General features: G+C 36.2%; 1 protein-coding gene across 3 annotated transcripts in view; it reads right to left on the bottom strand.

Annotated features, from left to right (window-relative positions):
• The window catches only part of LOC122417278 (palmitoyltransferase ZDHHC3), a 138,094-nt gene that overhangs the window by 105,996 nt on the left and 8,933 nt on the right, over positions 1-23,165 (bottom strand). For all 3 annotated transcript variants that reach the window (XM_043430664.1, XM_043430665.1, XM_043430666.1), the window contains exon 4: positions 12,858-12,994. In XM_043430664.1, the coding sequence (XP_043286599.1) occupies positions 12,858-12,994 (137 nt within the window). The remainder of the gene's footprint in view (positions 1-12,857; positions 12,995-23,165) is intronic.

The following is a 23,165-nucleotide window of genomic DNA, read 5'->3' as shown; positions in this document are numbered from 1 at the left end:
GCGAGAGCCTCAGGCCAGCAGACGACAGGGCTGTCAATGTACTTGTCCCGAGACTCTACCGAGTCTCTTGAAAAGAAAATTACCAATAAAATCTTAGTTTTAGGCCTTGACATTCAACCAAAGTGATCTTTCATACGTGCTATACCATTTTGAATTTTAGGTCCTATATGACTACAATCGAAGCTTCTGATTGAAATTTAAAAACATGAATAGAGAAGGTAGTTATAATATTGATGAGATGGAAACTATCGGCGGGGCAGTTACGATCTGGGATGATTGTTGCAATCCTTCAGGATTGAAGAAGCATTACAAATGAAAAGTTTGAAATAAGTTTTTTTAGCATCCTCGGATGCTGATCGTGAATCGTGACGATTCACGATCGGTATTCGGGAGAAGAACACTCAAGTTGAAAACAAAAGTTTAACGGCCCATTTTTCGGAAAGTTATAGGAAAAAGAAAAAATAAATTTTACTTTTTCCCAAAAATCATAACTTATTTTTCAATTGACTAAAAATTCTGAAAAAAATTAAGAGAGCTCCTTTCAATGGGTATAATAACTTGGAAAATTTTGAACCAAATCAAAAACCCAAAAATTTTTAAGTGGATGATTTGACGTGGAATGCGCCATATACAGAAAATATCAAAATCGTTATAAAATGCACAAAACTTTATGAAAATCATTGGAAAAATTATTTTTGAACATCACATCCAAACTTTCAAAAACTTTAAGAAACCTTATCGAAAAACATTCCATATCATTTAAAAATACCGCAGAAAAAAAATTTGATATGAAACTATAAGAATCCCTTCTCGATGAAAAAAAAATCGGACGAGTACATTGAAGATCGCCCGTTTTCGCATTAAACCTCAAAAAATATAAATCAAAGCTCTCAAACTTCACGATGAAAATTATTTAAATCAGAGAAAAAATATCAAATATATTAGCATTCTATAGCACCCGAAGGGCTTACTTGTGAAAATGTTAAAAACTGATGCCCCATCCTCCTAATTTTATTCTAACAGAGAAATAATGACTAAAAAATGAAGTGGAACAGTTTCCATCTACGTTACATGCAGCACTAAAATTTATGATATCGCTTTGAGGCCAAGTATTTATTGTTAATTGGAAAATTTGGCAACGAAAAAAGATTGAGGAACTTTAGAGAAAAAAGACGTGATATAAAACCGCCAAAATTTCCTTTAGGGAAAAAAAGTTTGGGACAAGTACATTAATGGTCCCTTGTTTCCTGATCATGTCACGAAAAATGTAAAAAAAAATTCCATAAAAAATTATGAAGCCAACTGTAAATAATTTCAACAGAACAATTGGAAAAAATTTCACAAATTTTGAAAAAAAAAGTACAAATCTGTAAGTATTTTGTAAAGTGAAAAAAATTCAAATAAAACATGAGAAATAAAAAACCGAAATATCGCGCTTGAAAATATTTTGAAAAATGATGCCCCATTTTTCTTATTTTATTCTAGCGACTAAATCAATTAAAAAAAAATTCCATCTAAGTTACTTACAGTAATAAAATTAATGATATCAATTCGAGGCCAAGAATTTCTAATAAATTGAAAAAAGTTACCACTTGAATTACGTGCAGTACTAAAATTTATGATATCAATCGGAGGACAAGTGATCTATGAGTAACTCCAAATTTCAAGATTATGGAATTGTTCTAAGAAGCTTTGTTAGATTTTTAAATAGAAAGTTTTTATGCGGTATTACATGAAAATTTTAATTTCCACTAGGGTGCATCCCGCGCGCTGAAGCGCGCGAGCGGTTTTCTGGTAGCGCTGAACCGCTCCTTTTATTGCGACAGCATCTTGAAGCCAACCTATTTCGGAGCAGTTCAATAAGAATAAACACGAGTACAGAGGGATGGCTCCATATTTTTCGATTTCTAGGCATATTCTTCTACTATTTTCGATGCTAGGTCGACAGCTCCACAATTTTCGATATCTACCCAAGTAAAAAATTACACCTTGGCTCCCCTCTGACTCCTAAGTGACTACTGTATGTCGAGTCTTTGGGTCCACGGTGTGGCTGATACTCAGCTACGGTTTGGCAAAAGTCTGGCGTTTCCAGATCACACTATCGATAGGTGTGTTTTTTCGAATTTTTGGAGCTTCCAAACATAGTTTCAGTCCATTGCAGGCTCTTTGAACTCAAAAATCTGAGAGTTTTTTGAAGAAAAAAATATATTGACCTTGAATTTTGTCTTTGTCCTTGGATAATCGTTGACCGAGTCGATTTATCGAAAAGTGATATCGGTCGTCTTTTATAGAGCGTTGAATTCTCTACAAAAATATGCCAAGAACTTTTTGGTATCTTATGGGAAATCGACAAGAGCGATGCGCACTAACTTAATATTAATATTAAGGACTCATGTTTTAGCTGGTCTATTTTGATATTTAAACGAAACTTGTGAGCTTGGTTTCGAACGAAAATAAAAATTATTTTTTTTTTATCACCCCAATATCTAATATTTTTCTATATGTAAGCTGTCTGTCACTTTTTGTGATTCAAAGAAGAGGAAATTTTTCTATTATAGAATTCTGCCTTTCATTCAATATTACGGATATGTTTAATTACACAGGCACACAAAATAAAAAAGTTGGATGTGCGGCGGATACCGTAATACTTTTCCTACGTATTTTTAACTATCAAACCAATATTCGAGGTTAAAATTCAGATCCTGTGTACCATTTTTTCGATAACTTCAAAAAATAATGTAAATAGCCCATTATTCTCATTAAGCGTCATCTAGATCGCTATTTTAATCTATTTTAATCTTATTGTATTTATTTTTCATTTACATTAACACTTTGAGGGAAGGTACATATATGTACCACGTTCTTTCTCAAGTTTTTTCCTTTTTCTCGTTGTATTTTGCAATACATTTATACTTTTAAGTACTTTATAGATTCTTCAGGGCTCATATATTATGAGATACTTATGAGAAAAAATAATTTAAATATAAAATACATGTTTTTTTTTCAAAACAAATTGGGTTATTCTTAAAAGGAGTCTCCAAGTGCTTAAAATTTGTTTTACCTGTACTTGATATTGAGTACCATCATTTTTTTTAAGTTTTTTCCGCACGCTCGAATTTTCAAAAAAATTCTTCAAATTTTCCAAAATTCAAACTTGATCTAACAGTCTCCATATTACGTCCGCCATCTTAAATTTTTCAATCCTGATACAAGAATCGTAATTAACGATCCCAAAAAGCGTTAGATTGTCTATCAGTTTTGAAAAAATTTCAATAGAAAAGTGTTCCCTTCAATGAGTTAATGATGTTTGCACTTTTTCAACTTTTATTTGTCATTGGCAGGAATTTCTAGAAATAACGTCTCACGTTCTTCTTTCTTACCGTATTGTCGAAATTTTTTTTTTTTCTCTTCAAAGAACATCTTTCAATTTCCAGTATCATAAAATACGACGCCTATCCTAATTTCAGCCCTTTAGAATATTTTTTAGAGGTCGCTCATCGCGATTCTCTATTTCCCATTTAAATAATCCGGGAAGCACATCACTGGCGACTTTTAAATTTTGCAACTCGTGGACCGGTCAATGTAAGATAATTCCCACAACAGGTGTTTGTAGAAAATCGAGTGCTCTATAAAAAAGGTCTCTTGCCACTTTTTCAGCGAAACTGTTAGATTTATCACGATACGTTATAGGAACTTTTTTGAAGATCACGTCATTCTTACAAAAATTATCTCATAAAAAAATTCAGATTGTCATAAATTAATAATTTACTGTATTCCGAATTCATTGTTTGGAGGGGAATGACTTTTTTCATTGAGTGGGGTCATCTTGACAGCATGCATTATTGAAAATCTGCAAGCGTACATATAGAAATGAATAAACATAACAAACGCCCATATGAAAAAAAGAATGTTCATTTCAGATTTTTTTTTAACAATCTGGGAAACGTTGGCGGTGTTCTTGAACAACCTTCATAAAATGCTGCAATTGTTCCTCATGATTCATTAAACAATGATTATATCGTTCTATTGACGCAATACTACACTCTGCAACACCGTTCACCACCCTCAGATTTGTAAAAAAATTCCACATTCTCTTTATATCTTTGTGGTTAGACCACAGTGAAATATCGACTCCCAGGAAGTCGTGGGGTACATGAAAGTTTTGAAAAATGTCAGCGAATCTTTAGATACAAACTCACTTAAATCCTTCCTTAAACTTTTTTCTAATAAATCAGAACAAAGCAAAGTCAACCGAAGCGAACGCGTAAAGTGAAGTGGAGTGAAGTAAGCAATAAGTCTTTCCGTTCCGCCGATAACATAGGACCTACATTTACGGTGTAGCTCCAGGCGATTTTTTTAATAATAAAAAAAATTATTTGACAGAGAATTAAAAAAATTCTAACGTCTTTTAGAATCTCCATCCATAGTAAACATTACAAAGTATTTCCAAATAATAAACGCCATTCGCCTTCAAACAATGAGTTCGGAAAGCAGAAAATTATTAATTTCTGACAATCTGAATTTTTTTTGAGATAATTTCGATGAGAATGACGTGATTTTTAAAAAAGTTCTTGCAATGTATTCTGATGAATCTAACAGCTTCGCTGGAAAAGTAGCAAAAGTTAAAAATCTACTATCGGTTCAACTTTGACAGTGAATAACTGTTGAAAGAGAATATTTATTACCAAATGATAAGAGATTTTTTTTATAGAGCGTTCGATTTCCTACAAAAACCTGTTTTGGGAATGATCAGACATGGACCAGTCTGCAGGTTGCAAAATTCCAAAGTCGCCAGCGATGTGCTCCCCGGGTTATTTACATGGGAAACAGAGAGAATCGGGATGAGCGACCTCTAAAAAATATTTTAAAGGGCTGAAATTTGGACAGGCATCATATTTTATGACACTGGAACAATTGAAGGATGTTCTTTGAAGACAAAAAACAATTTTTTTATTGACACACCCTAATGTCTGTAAATCGACAAATATGGGGCCGTCGATCTAGACATCGAAAACCGTACAGAAATATACCTGGACATAAAAAACTATGGAGCTGCCGACCTAGACATTGAAAACCGTAGAGTTTATCTGGACATCAAAAGCTCTGGAGCCGTCAACCTAGATAGCGAAAACTATGAAGAAATATACCTGGACATCGAAAACCATAGAAAAATATACGTACAATGGAGTTGTCGGCCTAGAGATCGAAAACCGTACAGAAATATACCTAGACATCAAAAACTATGGAGCCGTCGACCTAGACGTCGAAAACCATGAAGAAATATACCTAGACATTGAGAACTATCAAGCTGTCGACCTAGACGTCCAGAACCGTAGAGAAATGTATCTAGACATCGAGAACTATCAAGCCGTCGACCTATACCAAGAAAACCATGGAGCCATCGACCTAGACATCAAAAACTTTGCAGCCGTCGACCTGGATAACGAAAACTATGGGGAAATATACCTGGTCATCGAAAACTATGAAACCGTCGTCCTAGATAGCAGAAACTATAAACAAATATACCTCGACATCGAAACCTACGGAGTCCTTAACCTAGATAGCAAAAGATATGAAAAAATATACCTAGGCATCGAAAACTATGAAGCTGTCGACCTAGACATCGGAAACTGTAGAGAAATATACCTAGGCATCGAAAGTTATGGAGCCGTTAACCTAGATAGCGAAAACTATGGGGAAATATACCTAGACATCAAAAACTATGGAGCCGTCGATCTAGACATCAAAAACTATGGAGCCGTCGACCTAGACATCAAAAACTTTGCCGCCGTCAACCTCGATAGCAAAAACTATGAAGAAATATATCTAGACATCAAAAACTATGAAGCCGTCGGCCTAGACATCGAAAACTATGGAAAATTATACCTGGACATCGAAAACTGTGGAGCCATCAATCTAGATAGCGAAAACTATGGAACCGTCGACCTCCTAGACCTCGAAAACCATGGAGCCGTCGACCTAGATATCAAAAACTTTGCCGCCGTCGACCTAGACATCGAAAACCATGAAGAAATATACCTAGGCATCGAAAACTGTGTGAAAACTGTATGAAAACATACCTAAACATCGAAAACTGTGGAGAAGTATACCTGGACATCTGAAACCATGGAGAAATACACCTAGATATCGGAAACTATGGAGTTGTCGACCTAGACATCGAAAACCTTGGAGGAATATACCTAGGCATCAAATAACATGGAGAAATACACCTGGACATCGAAAACTATGAAGCCGTCGACCTAGACATCGAAAACCGTTGAGAAATATACCTAGACATCAAAAGTTATGGAGCCGTCAACCTCGATAGCGGAAACTATGAAAAAATATATCTAGACATAAAAAACCAAGGAGAAATATACCTAGACATCGAGAACTATGGAGAAATGTACCTAGATATCGAGACCTATCAAACCTAGGCATTGATAACTATGGAGAAATATACGCAGACATTAAAAACTATGGAGCCGTCGACCTAGAGGTCGTAAATCACGTACAAATATACCTAGACATTGAAAACTATGGAGCCGTCGACCTAGACGTCGTAAACCACGTAAAAATATACCTAGACATAAAAAACTATGGAGTCGTCGACCTGGATGTTAAAAACTATGGAGAAATGTACCTAGACATCGAAACCCAAAGAAAAATATACCTAGACATTGAAAACTATGGAGCCATCGACCTAGACTTCAAAAACCTTGGAGAAATATACCTAGACATCGAAAACTATGGAGCCGTTGACCTAGACGTCGTAAACCACGTAAAGATATACCTAGACATAAAAAACTATGGAGTCGTCGACCTGGATGTTAAAAACTATGGAGAAATGTACCTAGACATCGAAAACCAAAGAAAAATATACCTAGACATTTAAAACTATGGAGCCGTCGACCTAGACATCAAAAACCTTGGAGAAATATACCTAGACATCGAAAACTATGGAACCGTCGACCTAGACATCAAAAACCTTGGAGAAATATACCTAGACATCGAAAACTATGGAGCCGTTGACCTAGACATCGAAAACCAAGGAAAAATATACCTAGACATTGAAAACTATGGAGCCGTCGACCTAGATAGTGGAATCTGGAGCCGTCGACGTAGACAGGAAGTAGAAACGTCATCCTGGGCATCGAAAAACATGAAGTCGTCAACCTAGACAACAGAAGCCATGTAGTTGTTGTCGATCTGGGCATAAAAAATCACTATTAAGTCGACCTGGATTTTGACTACCACAAACCGTCGACCTCGTCACTGAAATTTGTAAAATTAACACGAAATTTCGGACCTTGAGAAAATTCGTATATTTTCATAATCATCCTACGATAAATCTATTACCATTCGAAGTACGAAATAAAAAGCAATTCGCATTTCAATTCAATGTAAATATTATTTCCTATTTTCGTGCTGAAAAAAACTGGAGCCTGAAAAACATGGGTTATGTTATTTTACACTCGAATACGAATACTTTTTTATTTGAATGTGCTGTTTCTCTGTGGGCCATGTAATTAAACGCTGTTGGTTGATATAATCAACTGCGCATACACGAACTGTCAATCTGACAGTTGAAACTATCAAACTAAGAGCAGGACTTTAAATTCGAGATTTCAAAGCGACCAATCACAGCACGAATAAAGAGGCTTCAAGAGTTCGATATTTCGATATAATTCGATACATTTCGAGCTCATGAACTTTTTATTAGAGGACATTAGACTCTTTTGTCACAATAAAACTAAATTCTCCATCCCCGAAGAGATAAAAAATAAGGGTTAGGGTGAAATTTTCAGATTTTTCAATGAGATGTTTTTACGCTATATTACATAAAAAGTGTTCGTTTTTGAGGATACCAGATTCTTTCATTGAAATAAAATAAAATTCACTCCCTGCGAAAGGGTGAAAAAAAAGAGTTGGGGATGAAATTTTCAGATTTTTCAATGGAAAGTTTTTGTGCTGTATTGCATGAAAATTCCAAGTTTTTTAGGACACTAAACTCTCTTATTGAAATGGAATGAAATGAAACTTCTGATCTGCCAAGGGGTGAAAAATGAGGGTTGGGGGTGCATTTCGATAGAAGAGGCTAATGTTTTAAAAAACTTGGAATTTTCATGCAATATAGCACAAAAACTTCCCATTGAGATATCTAAAAATTTCACACCCAACCCTTTTTTTACCCTTTCGCAGGTAGTGAATTTCATTTTATTTCGATAAAAGAATCTGGTACTTTCAAAAACAAACATCTTTTATGTAATATAACAAAAACTTCCCACTGAAAATCTGAAAATTTTACCTCCAACCCTCATTTTTCACCCCCTCGGGGATAGTGAATTTTGTTTATTTTCGACAAGTCTAGTACCCTAAAAAATTTGGATTTTCTATGTAAAATAACATAAAAACATGCCACTGGGAAATCTGAAGTATTCACTTTCAACTCTCATTTTCACCCCTTTCGAAGGTAGCTATATGAAAATTAAGTTTGGGAATGAAATTAAAACCTCAAAAACCCCCAGAAACGAATTTTCATGTATTTCGGTAATTTATTGGCTCGTACCAGTTTTGGCACGAAAACCAAAAAAAAAAGCTTACCAGTCAACCAGTTAATAATGGAAAAAAAATCAAATGTAAAAATGAAACTTTTTCCACTCTGTATATTAGGGTGGCCCTTAATATGAGTAAAAAAAAAAATTGATCGCGCCGCCCCCCAAAACGGTTCCAAATGATAAAAAAAAAATCTACGCAAAGCTGTAGCTATGTCCGGTAAGAGGAAGACGTGCCTGTAAGCATGAACTTGGATTTAAATATCAATTTTTCTTCATGATTTAGTAATATTTTAAAATGTTGTATTTCAGTGAAAAATGGTCGTATCGAGGTCTAAAAAAACGCATTTTGAAGCTTCAAGTTTCTAATTTCAAGATCTTATGACGAAAAAAATGCAGAACTACATGTTCTGCGCAATTTTGAGAAAAAGTACGAGAAAAAAACAGCAAATTTTTAATAGCTGGTTTATCAAGTTTCAATTTGCTGTTTTTAAAACTTGGGTAGGACCATTTTTTGCTGAGATGTTGAACTTTGAATTAAGAAGAACGCTTTTGTTTTTGATCGACGATATCTCGGCAACCAATGGTCGCACAGGAAATTCAATGGCAGTTCTGAAAACTGGAATGAATGTCCTACAAGGTTCCGTTGCGATCTTGAAGATGAAATTTTTCTTTCATCCTTGTCGTAAATAAAAAATAAAGGAATAAAAAAGTAATTTATGGTTTTTCAGAAAGTCAATAGCCAAATTTCAAATAATCATGAAATGACTGATGTTGAGTATGCCATTTACAGCTGAATATACCCCCAAAAACCTTGCGAAGTTACATTTCGATTTAGCCAATCGTTTCTTCGTTGCAACCGATCAAACATTAATCAAATTTAAGGGTCACGTTTTTTTACGTTAAACGAGTCATGATCATGACAAAAATTAAAAAAAAAAAAAAAAAATTTCCAAGTGTTTTCTACATTTTTCCCATAAATAAAGTTGAAGTATACAAAAAAAAAATTCCGAATGTTTTTGATGAAAAATGATTTTTTTTCTTAAGGCTTCCAACATTGAGGGCTTCTGAAAAACCATAAATTACCTTTTTTTTCATATTTTTTTAAATTCACGACAAGGATGGAATAAAAAATTCATCTTCAAGATTGCAACGGAACCTTGTAGGACATTCATTCCAGTTTTCAGAACTGCCCTTGAATTTCCTGTGCGACCATTGGTTACTGAGATATCGTCGATCAAAGACAAAAGAGTTCTTCTTAATTCAAAGTTCAACATCTCAGCAAAAAATGGTCCTACCCAAGTTTTAAAAACAGCAAATTGAAGCTTAATAAACCAGCTATTAAAAATTTGCTGTTTTTTTCTCGCACTTTTTCTCAAAATTGCGCAGAACATATAGTTCTGCATTTTTTTCGTCATAAGATCTTGAAATTAGAAACTTGAAGCTTCAAAATGCGTTTTTTTAGACCTCGATACGACCATTTTTCACTGAAATACAACATTTTTAAATATTACTAAATCATGCAGAAAAATTGATATTTAAATCCAAGTTCATGCTTACAGGCACGTCTTCCTCTTACCGGACATAGCTACAGCTTTGCGTAGATTTTTTTTTATCATTTGGAACCGTTTTGGGGGGCGGCGCGATCAATTTTTTTTTTTTACCCATATTAAGGGCCTCCCCACTGTATATACTCTAGCACGGCTCCATAGTTCTCGAAAATCCCAGATGAATTGAAAGTAGAAATTTTTGGTTGGCAAAAATTCTCTTCAACGCGCGGCGGTCTACCACCGATGGAACCACCGATGGACGAGGGAAACCATTATTCCGGGATTTGCCGAACTGCTCGACGGGTTTAATCAGGATCGCCGTTCACTCAGTTTTTTTGTAGGACTCTGTCCCCTCGCGGGAGTGACTATTTCTCACAAATCCGAACGTGTCATCGAGCCAGCGCAGGGATTGCGGGTTCGGTAGCTGAAAATCCCACCCGCAGTCCCCGGTCTCGATGCACGAACGTGGCATACGCTAAGCTGTCTGTACCCGCGCCCTTTTAGTAAAGTTTAGGCGCTTCTCGCATTGCTTGCTTCACCCCTCAGGTCACTGCTTGGTGTGATGACCGCGAGTCGTAGTATAAGCGATTCTCGCCTTTTTTGGTCAACTCCCTCGGGTCACTACTCGGTGTGGTGACCACGAGTCGTAGTATAGGTAGTTCTCGCCCACAGCACCGGCGCGCCAATCAGGCTTTACGCCTCCCCTCCTCCACTCGCTCCCGGCCAGCCTCGCACGACTGATCAAGTAAAAATTGGGGCCTCCAACGGGCGACGAGATCATTCTTTAACTAGCCATGTCTCGGGAAGGACCTGCTACACTGAACTCTCCATGCCAAGACAGAAAACAGGACCGTATCTACGTCGATTGGACCGTTGTCAAGAGAAACGAAACGAAGCCGAGAGGAAGCACCGGACGCGAGCTTAAAAGTCCGAAAAACAACGTATCCTAACCAACTCTCACCTGCCTGCCTCTACCACCGGTGTCTCGTGCCTTCCCAGTGAGCGTAGCCCGGTAGCTGGGAAAGCCGGCTCACGCTCACATGACACTAGACAGCGATTTCCCACTCCTTCAATCCGAAAACTAGCGCCGACCACCACCCATCCGGATATCGTCCAGACAACTACTCGTGTCGTTACTCGGCTTAAAAAACTCCACGCCGACATCACCAAGAGCCGTCAATTATCAGCATTTCACCGAAGAAGCGGACCAGCTTGGTTCGGCCTGCCCCGGCATCGCCATCTTCTATCGTCCGTCGCATTAAAACTCTCACCGCGGAAGCCGAAGATTCGGCTGATTTAACTTTGGGAATTTCCGAAACCAATAGCCCTTATCAGGGCCCACAAACAATCAAACGTGGGACGTTCGAGTTGAACACTTTTTTTTAAAAAAGGAAAAAAATGGTGTGTATCATCTTCTGCTAAACCATCGAATCTTAAGATTTCCCGAACGGGTTTAAAGACCGAATGACAAAGAAAAATCGAAAAAAAAATCCCCACTAATTTTCAAATTTCTGAGAGTAACGATTCATCCATCAAGATAGTTTGAATCATCCGTCAAGATGGTTTGAAAAATGTTATAACGTCACAAATAGGCATATATAAAAGGGCAACAGATCTTGCACTGGCTCTTTTTTACACACTGGTTTTTCTTTTATGCTTGACGTCGAACCGTTACCGGGTCTCTTGAGGTTTAAAGAAAAATTTCATATTCAATAACCATAATTTTTCGCAATTACAACCCATTCTGGGAGATTCTTTGCAATCAACTTAAAATTTTAAGGGTGTATTAATTAAGAGGATGGATCAGTCGGTATATCGCAACCATGAGTGCGAGAGAGATAGTTGCAAATTTCGAAATTGAAATTCTTTGACAAAGTTCGACCGATTAAAAAAAGGCTCTGTCAGTCGATTTTTGCCATCGGTCTGCGTAGGCTGGTAGAGCCTTTTTTATCGATCAAACTGTGTCAAGGAATTTCGATTTCGAAAATTCCAAGTGAGGTTAGTCGACTGATCCATACTCTTAAACGTACAGATCACTTTTCCTTCGTGTGCTGGTATTATGAATATAATAATACATTATGATACGTGTGACTTACACTGCCTATTATTGCACGGTGTGAAGTTAGCGCCCGAGCGTATAGCGAGGGTGCTAAACGCCGTGCTGTAATAAAGCAGTTTTAATTTACGGGTATCGTATACTATTTTATAGCCCGCCCGACCTAAACCCGCATTTTAGCCACGCTTTCATATGATCATTGTTTGTGAGTTCAGAAATCACAATATTTCGTTCATATGCATTCATTTAATCGAACGTAAGATCGTAAATTTGTAAAGATCTGAAATGTGAGTCTTCTTTTCAAAAATTGTTTCATTTTTTTGGTAATTTTCTCTTTGTTTTTTTAGACTCCGACATATCTTTGGTTTGAACATTTCCTTAAATTCGATACCAATAAAAACAGCTGCACCCGACTGAGAATAAAATTATCTCGGTGCCTTTACTTTACATTAGCAAACGAGCCTCGATGAAAAACGCATTTCTAATAGTCAAGGTAGTTTTCGCAATGAAAAAAAAAATGTTTTTTCCATCTCTTCAGTCTCAAAAAGTTGTATTTTAGAAAAGGTGACAATTTTTTACGGATTGCGAAATTTCTAGCAATGTTACTGTTGAACTGAATTGTTCACTTTTCTATCAAAACGTCCATATTACCAAAGGAGTTGTTATAATCTATATACATAGATTAAAAGTACCCACCTCTGACAAACGGAACAATGATGAGCCCGGTCTGGCTTGATGGAACAACATCGCGGACATTTGAATATAACTTGACCTTCTCTGAAACCCATTTGCTGTATCATCTCCTTGGTAGCATTTCCTTTTGGAACCGCTCCCTATGAAGCAATTTGATTGTATTAATTGTCAATGCGCAGGGTCATTCCTCCAATGCAAGGTCAGAAAATTGAAACGTCTCTAAAAACTTCCTACGATTCAGGTTTATTGCAAGTAGCTGCCTTACAGGGGGAGGTTGTCTACTCCTCATTGCTCAAATTAATAGGACATGCAAGGTTTGGCTAGAATTGGAAGTACCCGAAGTGGGAACTCCAATAGCCTCCAATAGCATTAGAAAAATCAAAATTTTGACCCGGCTTTCACACCACTTAAGCCAAGAATGTTTGTTTTTTTGCCAAGCAGCGGGTGGCGTAGTGGTAAGAGCTCGGACTGGTAATTTGATGGTCGTCGGTTTGACTCTTCGTGAAACTACTTTTATTTTATCTCTTTCATAATTTTTATATTATTCATTGTCTAATCAAACAAAAAAGTAAATAATTAATTTTATCCAAATTTATTTATATAGAATTGAAAAAGTTTCAAAAAACCCAAAAATCTTGTTTCCCAACGTTTAAAACAATGCTAACCCAGTTCTTTATAATCAGAACATATCAATATTTACGGGCTGAAAATCGTTATCTATATTATTTCCTTTAAACATTACAAAATTATGTTTAAATACGTGTCAAAAGTACTTGTCCGTTCCACCACTTTTTATTCAAATTGCTCATTCAAATCAAAGTTTATTTATGTATCAACTTTTTTGGATAGTGATCCATGGGGAAATCATTTCACTTCGAATTACGGCACACGATCGCTTAAACCTCGAAATTTGACATCTATTTGGACTGGATCATATTGTGCGCGGAATCATAAATAAAAAACATATGCATGGCAGAGTTGATTTGAAACTTTTATTGTCAGTTGGACCTTTTTAGTGATAAATCTGTCAGTTGTATAGATAGGGAAATTCCTATTAAAAGTTTCATAAGGGTTGGATAACTCAAAGAAATTATGAGTTTTATGCTATTCACCACTCGCCAGAGAAGAAAACAATTCGCGGTGGTGGGAGTAAAATTGGCATGTGATTTTGTTGAATTACGAAGCCATTTGGCAACTTGAAAATTTAAGTTTAAGCCAATTAAGAAATTCTCTTTCAATTGCGCCCAAAATCAATATGATCAGTGGTATAATTGCTGAGAAAAAACTTTGCAGAAGCTCAAGATTATGCAAAAATTACGAACACATTTACGGACTTGACGTATTAAGAGACGCGGTAGCGGCTCGATGCCAAGTATTAAAAGGAAAAACTGCAGCGCAAAAGAAAAGCCAGCGCGAGCCCTGCCGCTACTCTTATATACGCGAATATGCCGGTTTTACGACGTCACAGAATTTTCTGTATACGCGTACCGACCGCTACATATAATGAGAGGAAAGTGAGTATAGGCCCATTAATATGTTGCCGATCAATGAGAAGGTACTCGAACTTGTATTAAAAAACAGACCGAAAATTATTAAGTGAACGACACCATAACAGATCATCAGTCGGGATTCAGAAAACAATACTCATGTGGAACAGCATTACAAACAGTCGTGGATGAATGGAAATTAGATATAAGCGAGGGTAAAATTGTAGGGGTTATTTTCATGGATTTGAAGCGAGCTTTCGAGACTATAGATAGAGAAATATTACTAGAAAAATAATATGAGTATAGAATCGGGGGAAAGGTTCTAGAATGGTACCGTTCATATATGAAAAATAGAACACAGTAAGTAAAATTCAATGATGAATGGTCGAAACTGTTAAATACGGTGTATGGAGTGCCACAAGGGTCTATATTGGGGCCTATCAAGAGACTCGGTAGAGTTTCAGGACAAGTACATTGACAGCCCTGTCGTCTGCTGGCCTGAGGCTCTCGCCAAGACTATCTTTTCTTTGAGTGACACGATTCGTGGTGGTGTGGGTAAAACTGGCATGTCATTTTCTAAAAAATGGCAGAGCTCAGGAGATGTTTTGTAAAGCGAAAATTGGTTTGGAGACACGATCAGTAGCGTAATTGCTAAGAAAATACCTTTCACAGGTTCAAGATTATGCAAAAGCTACTAAAACATTTAGAAATTTGACGTGTCTGTATTGTAACGTAACGCTCTTACCGACCTGGCTTGAACGCCGCCACGCGTCGGTTCGAGCTACCTTAATTTTAAAAGGAGCAGGTATGAACGAGACGAGAGACGAGGATTGTATTGATAAAATAACAAAATGAATTTATTCAACGATAATTCTGTGTTTTTACAAAAATGATACGCGTCTTTAATTTTTATTTTTATTTGTCCGCGTTGTTTGACCGAATCAGGCGAGAGAAGACTCGAAAGACCCGGCAAAACGGAGCGTTTTGCTGTACGAAAATTTCGACTGAATTTTCAAATTTGTTCTATTTTTATTTGTACAATAAAAGACGCTCCATGATTTATGGTGCTTCCGCTTGTTCTACTTCCCTTCCTGCATGAGATTTTTCAGACCGAAAAAAAAAATCTAATTCGCAATTTTAATGATTTACACGGATGTCCTGGATTCCTAACCGCTTAAGCCTGGATTTTACGCCTCCTGTTAATTCAAGAGTGTTGTACGCTTTCTTTTTTACAATTTTTTAATTTATGATCGCTTTGATGCTATACAAACTCTAGTCTTACCGCTGTCTCTTGAATTGATGCTGCTATTCGCTTGTTATTTGTTTTTATTCGTTATAATTGATTATAATTGGTTCGGATGACTTGATGTCGTACAATGGTTCAAATGGACAGCGGATTATTGAATTATTCAATCCTAATGCTAATTAATTCGTTCGACCCAACCAAATCGGATAAATTGTGAAACAATCTTGAATTTAATAATAATCAATCATAAAATCATTTATTCATCGCCTCTATTCCGAACAAACCCAAAAAATGCCAGGTGGAACGTTTGTGCCTGACCACGGGCCTGAAACGTCGCCGAATGGCGCCAATGTTCAAAACACAAGACAGGTTAGGATGTGAACCCCAGACCACGGGATCGATACGTCACCGAGTCTCACCAATGTCTCGTGCAGCGAAAATTCGGAAATTATAGGTTAAGTGGGGTGGACCCTGGACTACGGGATCGATACGTCGCCGAGTCTCACCAATACCCCAGGCATCCAAAGGAATAGTAGGAAAAAGGATTTTCAGGTTTTACCAGAATAGAGTGTACTTTTCTATTTGAGTCTGGTCTAGTTCTTCTAGGAGATCCGAGTTGGTTCTAGAGGTAGGGTGAACTGCCTCCGAATGAGCCGTGCACCGACTCTTATACCCCATTCCCCACTCTAAAATCTCTCAAACGCCGAATTGTCATCATTTAATCGTCTGAATGATTTGGCTTCATTGTTTTATTTAATATCGTCAATTTTCATTTTATTCGGAAAATCAGAAAAAGTCACGTTCGGGTTCCTATAGCCCATGAACGTTTAGCCCCGCGCATGCGCTGTAATCATGCATCTCGCTCTATTTGAAATTGCACAAATTTTCCAGAAGATTTAACCTTTTCTTTAATTTTCTTTGATAGCGACTATTTTTCCCGACATTTTGAGCCTAATTACGTTTATATTGATAAATAAAAAGTTTGAAAACAATTAGAATAAGGAAAATATAATTTAGTTCGATTTCTCGTCAAATGGCGCTGTTCAGAGCGTTGCCCGCCAGCTCGCTCGGGCCTTTGTGCCAGTAGCCAAGATGGCCGCCGGTTGGGACGCACGCCTGTGCATCACTCCGCGATGTTTTCGGTTCGCGTGATACTCAAGAGTTCGAGCGGGTTCGGGCCGCTCCGCGGGCGTTACGTCTCAGTATATAATACCATCAAAGGTCTCATGTCCCTTCACGGCGGTATCGTGGACTGACGTCATATACCAGTACCTCCACCTCGTTGCTATATAACCGAGATATTATGAAAAAGGGTTATGTTGTTTTGACAATGCGGAGTTCAGGATGTGTATATCGTGTGCTGGATAAATTTGTGGTGTTTAGTTAATTGTGTCATTCTTTCCTACCGTGAAATGTTTCTAAACATAGATTTATTTAAATGAATAATTGGTTGAATATAAATAAATTCCAATAAATTTTTTAAAACTTTTATCAAATAAAAATAAATACTAATCCATAGTATTTTTATCATATTTTCTTACATTTAGTTTGGCCATGTCCTCCAGTCCCTTTTTTCTACCTCTTTAGCTTACAGTTTATTCATACCAATTTCTGTTCATTCTCTAGACTATATGTATGTTGTGTATTTCTATTTTCTCTCATTGTCTTCATCAACATAGTTTAAAGATTTATGACAATAAGTCTTGTTCGATTTGATCGGTTGTTTATACACCCGAGTTTGAAAAAAATGTTTTTGCCAAGTAAATGCATAGATATTCACTTGAGTTATTACATGATGAATTTGGAAATTTATTTCAATAAGTCATTGGGTGCTTTGTTCCTCGTGATATCAAAATTTGCATCTTGGAAATGCAATGGACACCTCAAGTTTAAGGAGTTTCGGTACAGGCGATACAATGTTGCCATGCTAATCCATGCTAAAAAAATTAAAAAATTCAAAAAGTTCAGAATTTTATAAAATTTGGTGAACATATTCTTTAGTGCCAAATTTGACGACACAAATTTTTTAAGATTTTTCTTCTACACGGTTATCGAGTAATTGATCACTAAAGTTTACGTGTATAAGCATAGCGTTTCCATATATATATAGGTATACATTCCGGGCATGAGAAATCTGCTTTAATGCGTAATTACTCGATAACTAGGTAGAAGAAAATTTTGAAAAAATTTGAGTTTTCGCACTTGATGTTGAAGAACATTATCACCAAATTTGATCAATTTTTTAATATTTTGACTTCTGTACTGAAACTCCTTAAAAACATGATGAAGCGACATCTATATTGAGTATTTTCACACGGGTGGGGTTCAATGTGTCGAATCACTGAATTGTAGAACGGTCGATATTTCGAAATTTTTAAAGTTGTGATATCAGTTTGGAGAAAAATAAGTAGTTCGAAATTCTTATTCCCGATCGACTATTCAGCGGATTGCGTGTTTAATAAAAAATTCCTTCTTCGAATTCGTATTCAGCCGAAAATATATATTGAGACGATCCGTACCAATTAATAAGATAGTTATCGGCCGTACCGACACAGTAGAGCGTGGTACTGTGGGAACGATACATCTTGATATTGCTGGGGGTAATGATGGAAAGTTCTTTCCATCATTGCCAACTCTTCCCAAGGAATAATTGAAGGATAAGAAAAAAGAATACATAAAAAAAGAAGTGACAGTTTTGAGTTTCAGTTTGTTTGCAAACCTAAAAGAGAAAAAGTCATTCACGAACATGTAATTGAGTTGAAAAATAAAGAATCTTTTAATACATTATATCTGATCCCATAATTTGACAATTAATCGATCAAGGCGCCAGCGCCTGGGCTCGCGTATCGACCCACCTCGCATCGATCACTCAGAATAATAACCTCTTTAAAACTCACTCAAATCACTTCAATCTTTTAACATAAAAATATTTGAAACTTACGAAATGAGTAAGGAGAATCAGGAGGCTGGAAATCTCACAATAAAATCACTTATAAATTGAAGAAATTTTATAACATAAAATAACCCACGTCAATTCAAATTCAAATGTATTTCGCGCGCTTCAGAGAACAAGCGCACATTCGCCAACCAAAAGATCCGACCAATGCGAGAATTTCAAGTCCAACGAATAAAGAAATTATCCATTAACGATTGGCCCAACGAAGTGTCGCGTTTGCGCACCACTAGAAAATCCGAAAATAGGCATTGGTCAGACACAATCGACCAATAATAAATGACATACAACTTAAAATTTAACCAATCAGGAATTTTGATAAGGTTTGAGAATAATTTGATTAGCGAATGGACGTAACTGTCGCAATGCGACAAAATTATTATGATGATTTATCGTTGTTTCGCGCGAGTATAAGAAGGCAATGAAAACTGGTCTTAGCAGCCAGTCTAGTCCTCATCACGCTAGACCCGCTTTTACTAGCCGATCTCGAGATTCAGCAACTCGGATCCGCATACGCAACTCAGTCGACTCTGACCTCGTAAATCAAAGTCCACATTACGCAAACAGATCAAAACGAGCTCAGGAAGCATTTTTTTCATATACCACCGACTCATGCTGACAGGGTGGGCCCCATTCGATTTCGTTTGGGTTCAGGATTGTCAGTGTGGGGCACCGATCTAGTCAGGAGGGCGGGGATGGTTCGATTTCGTTCCATCTGAAGATTTCTGGCTAGATTACCTATTCCTTGTCTACCAAGAGGGAGGTGATCGTTCGACTTCGTTCGATCAAAAGATTCTTGGTGGATTCCTCTCACTCATACCAGGAGGGAGGGGACAGTTCGGGTTCGTTCTGTCCAAAGATTCCTGGGTGGGTTCAAATCCATTCTTCAAAATCTCGGCTTCCTGAGTTTAGAGTTTATCAATTGCGAATCTTTATCAATTATGAATTAAAATTGCGAATCGTTATCAATTATGGATTAAAATTGCGAATCTTTATCAATTCTGAATTAAAATTGCGAATCTTTATCAATTATGAATTTTCTTAAATTTGCGAACTTTATCAATTATGAATTTTCTTCAAAATTTCGAAACTTTATGAAATTATGAATTGTCTTACAAATTGCGAAACCTTATCAATTCCGAATTTTCTTAATCTGGCGAAACTTTATCATATTTGCGAATCTTCATAATTTTGCGGAACGTTATTATAGTTGCGAACTCTCATATTTTTGCGAAACTTATTATAAGTTGCAAACTTTCATAATTTTTGCGAAACTTCATTCATTGGCGTGCATTCGTATTTTGCGAACCCGATTATTGCTGTGAGACTTATTAATTGCGAAGTCTAAGTATCTTTGCGACTTAATTAATTTTTTTTGAGATTTATCATTTTGCGAACCGCATTATTTTGCGAACGATATTATTTGCGGACAATTCAAAAAAGAAAATTGCTGGGAGTCAGAACTCACTTTCATATTTATTTTTATACCCAAAAAACAAAAGACTTCTAATTCAATAAATCTTTTTTTTTGTTAAAACATCCACATAAATCTACCTTGGCTCTTGTTTTTCTTTCATACCTGCTCCGTTGAATCATTACTCAGCTCGAATCTACGCGTAGCGGAGTGTTCTGTCACTATCGTACCGTTACAATATTTCAATAGTTTTCATTTCGAATGCAACTTTAACAGACCATCCGAATGTCAAAAGTTCATATTTTCGAATTCAAAATGGAGAGTAATTGTTTTACAGACAGACCAGAATATAGAGTAGCAAAAAATCGAAAGTGCATTTTTCGAGCCTATAAAAATTAGATATGCAGAATAGCGATAGCTCGAAAAGGCGAAAGTCAAAATGGCGATGTTTAAAATCTAGAGTCGCGGCAGCGACTCTGAGACAAGTACATTTATAACAACAACATGACATGACGAGTTGCTGCCAGAGACTCTTTACCGGAGCGATAGCGTTTCCAATTGTTTTCGAAAATTTTCAAAATTTGTTTCTTTAATAATTAATTAACTATAGTATTCCAGAGAATATTATAAGTTAACGTATTTTTTATTTTTTTTTTCTTTCGATTGCGACCTCTTCGAACTCTGTAGTTTAACGCGTTGAAGAGATATTAATTATTTATTTTTTAATAGCATCAAAAAATGGGTCGGATTTTCGCACACATTTTTGATGTTTATTTGTTTTTTTTTAGTGACAAATCTGGTGCCATAATACATTTTATATACCTATATATTTTTTTTCTGGTGCCATAATACAAGTATATACTTATATATATTTCGTGATATGACGTATGGTGTGTTGTTAAATGAATGAGGTTATAAAGATCGCGTTTGACAGTTCTCTGTAGTACAAGTATATATCTATATATTTCCGTGATGTAAAAGAAAGATCGCGAATGTAACAGTTTTCACCGACTATTCACCGACTATTTAAAAGCAGGACAATGTTTAGTGAAAATGGTGAAAAAAGTAAAGATGAAAAAAAGCGAAATAGAGGTCGAAATCCAAGATTGTGTTTTCAACAGTTAAAGTTTCATACGCAGAAGACTGCCAGTCAGAAGACCGAAATAAAATTTTGGTTCCTTCCGGATAGAGATTTCTTGAGTTGGTCCGTATTCTGAATTTTTGGATCAACAAAAATTTTTGGATCCGCAAAGAAAATGAAGAAAGATAGAGTGCGGGTGAGTATACTTGCAGGCTCCGGTGACAATGCTTTTAAGTAAGTAGAATAATTTTTCAATATAATAGTAATTTTCTGATTACAGAATCTTTTATCTCCAGTGCTAATGAAATGTGGAAGCGGTCTGTTGCTGTTCCTTTTCATTTTTGGTTGTGAAGACTGTCGCAATGGTCCAAGTCCACGGGTTCCTAAAGTGTCAGAATTTGTTACGGACCAGCAAAAATTTTGTTGTCTGAGATAAAGGTATCAAAATTTGATCCTCAATCAGAATTTAAACCACAAGTTAATAGTAGAGATGACGATGAAATTGCAATCAACAGCGTTAAAGTTTCATACTAGAAGACTGCCAGTCAGAAGACCGAGATAAAATTTTGGTTCCTTTCGGATAGAGATTTCTTGAGGTTTGGATCAACGTTGATCTGCAAAGAAAATGAAGAAAGATCAAGTGCGGGTGAGTATACTTGCAGGCTCCGGTGACAATGCTTTTGAGTAAGTAGAATAATTTTTCAATATAATAGTAATTTTCTGATTACAGAATCTTTTATCTCCAGTGCTAATGAAATGTGGAAGCGGTCTGTTGCTGTTCCTTTTCATTTTTGGTTTTGAAGATTGTCGCAATGGTCCAAGCGTAGAGGTTCCTAAAGTGTCAGAACTTGTTACGGACCAGCAAATCTGAGATAAAGGTATCAAAATTTGATCCTCAATCAGAATATAAACCACAAGCCCTATAAACTCGTTCAGTTTAATAGTATAGATGAAGATGAAATTGCAATAAAAATTTTTTTTTATTACAGTGGAAGCGGTGTTTCCTGATAAAACTCTTTTGATTCAAATGGACACGGTGTGATTTTTCCATGACCTCAGTTTGGTTGGTCAACACGGTTTTACAGTCTCAAGCGTTCCATGAAAATATATGGCTCAAAGTCTTGATTGTCCAGATTTCGTGATCTCAAGTGATTGATATGGAGGTATTCCTTGAGCCAAGGGCTTCAAATGAGTGGATACTGGGAATGAGATTCTTGGGTCAGACTCGTTGGGAATATGTTAGAACTTTTCAGTTCTGGAAGGTGCGATACTACAGAGAATGAAATTTCGATTCAGGTATATTTATATGCATTTTTTTGTAGTTTTCTATCAAATTGAATGAGAAACGAAGTCATTATTATGTGATTAATTGTATTCTATTTCAGTTAAAAAAAAAAATATTTCTGGATTTTCGCTGTGAGAATTCCGTCCAAACTGCTTGGTCATTTTTCGTGTTGCTCTTGCCAAGACACAACCATTGATTCAAGTGTTTCTCAAGGTAAGTCAGTATCCAAGTTTAACGCTACGAATTAGTCGATGATGGAAATTATTGCAATCATGGTTTGAAACACTTATATATATATATATATATATATATATATTTACGTTTTTTGCAGTTTTCCTCGTTGTTGCTGATAAGAAGTTAAGGACTTGTGGCTTGGTTCATCGTGTTTTTCAGAAACGAGTTTGCTTAATGTATTTTGGTAAAAAATATGGTCCATTTTGAAATTTGCTCTGACTCGTTAATTCAGAAGTCAATGGGGTTGGAGAAGAAATTTATGAGGGCGTTGATGGAATTCTTGATAATTTAGAAAATGGCGCTGAATTTGTAACCGCATAACAGACTATTCGAAAGTATTGATGATTTTTAATCGAACAAAGTAAAATTTAAATTGGAAATAAAATATGCGCGCGCATGTTTGTTTGGCTGTATAGTACTTAAAACAACTTTAATGTATAATAAAATGATTTTTCAAAAAAACTAATTCTGTGTAAGTTGGATTTTCAATATCGCGTTATCTGGAATTTTTATTAGCCGTAATTTGATATATTTTTCTCTTTCAATGAGGCAGGGAATTTTTTAAAAAATTTCCAAGGTAGGGAAACTAAAAATCTATTTTATTAATTAAA

This window comes from Venturia canescens, chromosome 10 (genome assembly GCF_019457755.1).
Source record: "Venturia canescens isolate UGA chromosome 10, ASM1945775v1, whole genome shotgun sequence".
NCBI classification, from domain to species: Eukaryota; Metazoa; Arthropoda; class Insecta; order Hymenoptera; family Ichneumonidae; genus Venturia; species Venturia canescens.
The sequence above is the reverse complement of the archived record's forward strand: the minus strand, read 5'-3'. Positions and strand labels throughout refer to the sequence as shown.